At 41.5% G+C, this 4,428-nt stretch overlaps 1 protein-coding gene across 1 annotated transcript; it reads right to left on the bottom strand.

The window, feature by feature from the left end:
* Nucleotides 1–3,126: 3,126 nt before the first annotated feature.
* Nucleotides 3,127–3,423, bottom strand: LOC110321090 (late cornified envelope protein 3D-like). The gene has a single exon (XM_021197200.1). It carries the CDS (start codon nucleotides 3,421–3,423, stop codon nucleotides 3,127–3,129), a length of 297 nt encoding a protein of 98 aa, XP_021052859.1.
* Between the last annotated feature and the right edge of the window lie 1,005 nt (nucleotides 3,424–4,428).

Here is a 4,428-nt window from a genome sequence, read left to right as displayed (position 1 = left end):
TTTCCTATTCTAGGATGACTCTAGGCTGTGTCAAAGTGACATAAAATTATCCGGCACACTGATCTGGCCTAATTTTTTCACCTAAAATAGATTTACTAATATTTGGAATCCTGATTTTATTTTCCGAGTGAGCTCTTGAGGTCCTGGTAAGCTTCTAAGACTCAACTTATAGTTCCCACTATACAGCATCTTCCAATCATTCTGCCTATGGGTTGGATGTTTCCTGATGGCTATTCATATGCAATCACAAATGCCTCAGGAAGTAAACAGGAGATAATGTAGCCTTATACAAATCTGCCATTATTCCTGTGTGTGAGTCCACAAATCACAAATAATTGCATAGTTAAGCCTTGAAAACTCTCATGTATTATACAGGAAACCATTTTTTTTTTTACTTTAAAGTCAAAAATTTCCATTCTTCCAATACCCCCCCCCTCTGTCATGATTCAGCATTCTTGTCACAGGGTGAGCACTACTACTCAAACATTTCTCACATGTTAGTGTAACAAATAACCTATATGTATCCAAAACCCGTTATTCTATGAATTCCAGTATATCTTGCTTTCAAATTATTGTGTGAACCAGCTGGTCCAGGCTGTATATTTGAGAAAAGACCTAACATATACCCTCATTATAGGCTGTTTTTATATCTTTATGTCTTTAAAGTCAAAGGAACTTGGTATCCATGAAAGCTGAAGGGGAAACATTTGAAATTTGGGATACTGACACTTCCTAACAACTTTAAAAATCTTTTTAATTCTACAGATTCACATGTCATTGCACAGTGTTATTCTTGTGTTAAGAGGTACATGATAGAGACTTCTGAGCCAGTTTTCAATTGTGTGCAATAATTACTATCCATTTCCATGGCCTTTTGTCATCCTTCAAAGAAATTCTGTGCCCATCAAATGATCCCATCTCTCTCCCAACCCCTGGAAATGTTGCTCCATTTTGTTTTTTTCAGATTTGCTGCAGAAGGGGCCTCCTATGAAGTGGACTTGTATAATGTTTGACATGTTGCAAGTGGTTTACTTCTCTTGGTATTAACTTTTTATGGTTAAGTCAAGTAGTTGCTTAAGTGTGCAACAGAGTTGGAAGGTAAATCTCAATGTACAGTTACAACAATAGAAAGTTTATGTAAATGTGCTCAAATGATAGTCCACATAATTCTAAAAACAATTATTTAAAAAAACTATTTGAGATATACTATTCATCTACTTAAGAAATGTTAATATTTCAATGAGAAGTCAGAATAAATTTTATCTATATTAATATGAGAGGATAATAATTAAGCAAATTGGTAATTTAACCTAAAAGTTAATGATAGTCAACATTACAACTTAATTTATTCATTTATTATGAATAAGTATTTTTTTTTTTTTTGTCTTCTAAGAATTAAGTATATGGAGGCAGAGGCAGGCGGATTTCTGAGTTCGAGACCAGCCTGGTCTACAAAGTGAGTTCCAGAACAGCCAGGGCTATACAGAGAAACCCTGTCTCAAAAACAACAACAACAAAAAAGTATATGGTTATGGATTGGAGTTATTGTCCAGCTCAGCACTCGACACAGTACTGTGAGAACAGCCACAATGGGTATGGCTTCACATGCACCATTTGAGTTCTTATTTTTCATTCTTGGAAGAGGATTTCTAAGATATATTTTTGCTTTCTTAGAATTATTTTAAGGCATATCCTGGGCTTTGGATTATCATATTGCTTCATCATCATACCAACAATTTCCAGTCAGTACAGAACATCACTTTGGGTTCACGACAAAACTGATGGTTTAGGTACAAGATGAAGTGGCAGGGTCAGCTGACCGTGTTTCTACGTAAAGTCTGGAATAGCACCTTTCTTTCCTGGCAGGCTCCTAATGAACCCACAACTTACATGAGTTGGCAATTTAGAAAGGATTCTTTTCCTTGGTTTGAAGCAAACCCAAAAGGCACAGTAGTTTTAGCCTGGCTATTATAAGTTTTGGTGAATTATGATAAACTGTGATGATAATTTGCCTTACTTGACACAATAGGAGTACCCACTGCAGTGTATTGTTTCATAGAATAATTGAGAAATTATGTCACAGAATCAGGATAACTCTCACTTTTTCTTTAGCTTTTCTAACTTATTTATTCAAAATGCTAAGCAAATATTTTATCTAAAGTTAGCATTCATTTATAAAACCAGGATCATTTCCCCCCAAATTTTCTTTCTTTTTTTTTTTTCTTTTCTCTTTTCTTTTTTTAGGTTTTCGAGACAGGGTTTCTCTGTATAGCTCTGGCTGTCCTGGAACTCACTTTGTAGACCAGGCTGGCCTCGAACTCAGAAATTCGCCTGCCTCTGCCTCCCCAGTGCTGGGATTAAAGGTGTGCGCCACCCAAATTTTCTTTCTACAAGTTTACTGTTTTTTTTGTTTGTTTTTAATCAAAACCCAGCTCCGCTTTCCCCTGGTGTTCATAACCTCTTCCGCATTAGCTCTCAGTGGTGCCCTCAGATATTATTGGAGAAACTATTTACAGCCTCTCCATAGCTTTCCTTTACTTCCTTACTCTTGGCTACCTATCTGTGAGTTTTTGCTTCCTTGGACTGCCCATTTCCTGTCTTTGCCTTCTAATGGAATCTGGGTACCAGTCAGAGCACTTACCATACACGTTACAGGGTAGTCAAGTCTCCCACAGGAATCAAAGCCAGCAGCCTCTTCCAGATGCAACTCCCTCCCCTGCCCCTAACCCTGAAATGCTGCTCTTCTGTGGAGGCAGCATCTACTCTACATGCTAAACAGTACTGACTAGAGGAACAGAGCCGGAGGAGATGCACACAGAGATAGACATGAGACACACAGTGCTGTTGAGAAACACATTCTTTACTTTCCACAGGGCCAAGTACAGGATGATAACCACCCAGGCAGTTATCAAAAGCTCTCAAGATAACAAGGTACATGATCTTGAGGAGATCAGGAATAGCCGGGAGAGATCTAGCTCTCTTGGGAAACAGCACTTAAAGAAGGCTTGTATAGAAAAAAAAAAAAAAAAAAAAGAAGACAGAGAAACGGGGAAAGAGGACTGAATATTCGAGAAGGTTTGTAGATTCGTTTTTGAAAGTGTTTCTTTCCCAGTTTTACTGTCCAGGTCAGCAGCAGCCCCCAGAGCTGTGGCCACAGCCTGAACCCCCAGACTGCTGACCACTGCCACGGTCACAGGAACTGGAGCTCCTGCGCCTGCATCTGTGGGACCTGCGCCTGTGGTGGCTCAGGCAGCAGCCTCCCTCAGAGCTGGGGACACTGCAGCCCCCAGAGCTTGTAGCACAGCAGGAAGAGGCTGCAGGCAGACACTGTGCTGTGCTCTTTTTGGGGCACTTTGGGGAGCACTTTGGGGAAGGGCACTTGGGAGGAGGCTGGCACTGCTTCTGGCTCTGCTGGCAGGACATCTCGGCAGGAACTTGACCTAGAAGAGTAGGATAGAAACATTATAGGGAGAAGCTTCTGCTGAATGTCTACTGACTTTGTCTATCAAACGCCTGCCTCCCAAGACCTTTCTGCCAATAAATAGGACCACGAAGGCACAAATCCATCTGAATACAGCATTCTCAGGACTATCATAAAGTTCAGCATGCATCCCTAGTAAGTGCACTCAGAACAATAAGTTTTACAAAGGCAAAGGGTAACTGAGCTCCACGACCTGCAAGACATTGTCTTCTTTAGCCCTGCTTTCAGAAGGCAATGATACTTTTTTTTTTTTGTTGGATTTTCGAGACAGGGTTTCTCTATATAGCCCTGGCTGTCTGGAACTCACTCTAAAGACCAGGCTGGCCTCGAACTCAGAAATCCACCTGCCTCTGCCTCCCTAGTGCTGGGATCAAGGGCGTGCGCCACTAAATAGCTCTCTGCTAAACTGTAGCAAATACAGGAAAATGACCCTTGGAGAATCCTCTGGGCTGATGCAAACCTCTCAGCAGAATGGAGGCAATCCTGAGAGCCAGGACTCTGTGTGTCACAAACCTTGATGTACCCTCAGAGCCTCCTGTCTATTTTCCTCCCTGTCTCTTGGTCCCTGGCAGGTCTACTTCCTGCTGCCTTCACACTTGATACCCTTGCTTCTTTCACCTTGGTCAAGTCCAGCTTGTCATCTCTAAACTTTCTTAGCTGAGGCTCTGTCCCTAGTTAGGTACTCACCAGATACACAAAGACAGGAGAAGAAGGCTGTGCTGAAGAGGCTGTGGCTGAATGGTCCAGGGCAGCAGCCCTTTTATCCTTGGCAGGTGTGTGATGCACAGCCCAAGCATGCTGTTCTTTCACAACAGAGGAGGTGACAGCACCCAATACTCCCAGCATCTTCCTCATGTTTCCAAGATTCCTGGCAGGGAAGAATTAAGCAATCTCTGTCACTGCTTCTCAAATGTACCAGAAATCTGGCATTTCTTCTTTTATTCATT

This window comes from Mus pahari, chromosome 4 (genome assembly GCF_900095145.1).
Source record: "Mus pahari chromosome 4, PAHARI_EIJ_v1.1, whole genome shotgun sequence".
NCBI classification, from domain to species: Eukaryota; Metazoa; Chordata; class Mammalia; order Rodentia; family Muridae; genus Mus; species Mus pahari.
The sequence above is the reverse complement of the archived record's forward strand: the minus strand, read 5'-3'. Positions and strand labels throughout refer to the sequence as shown.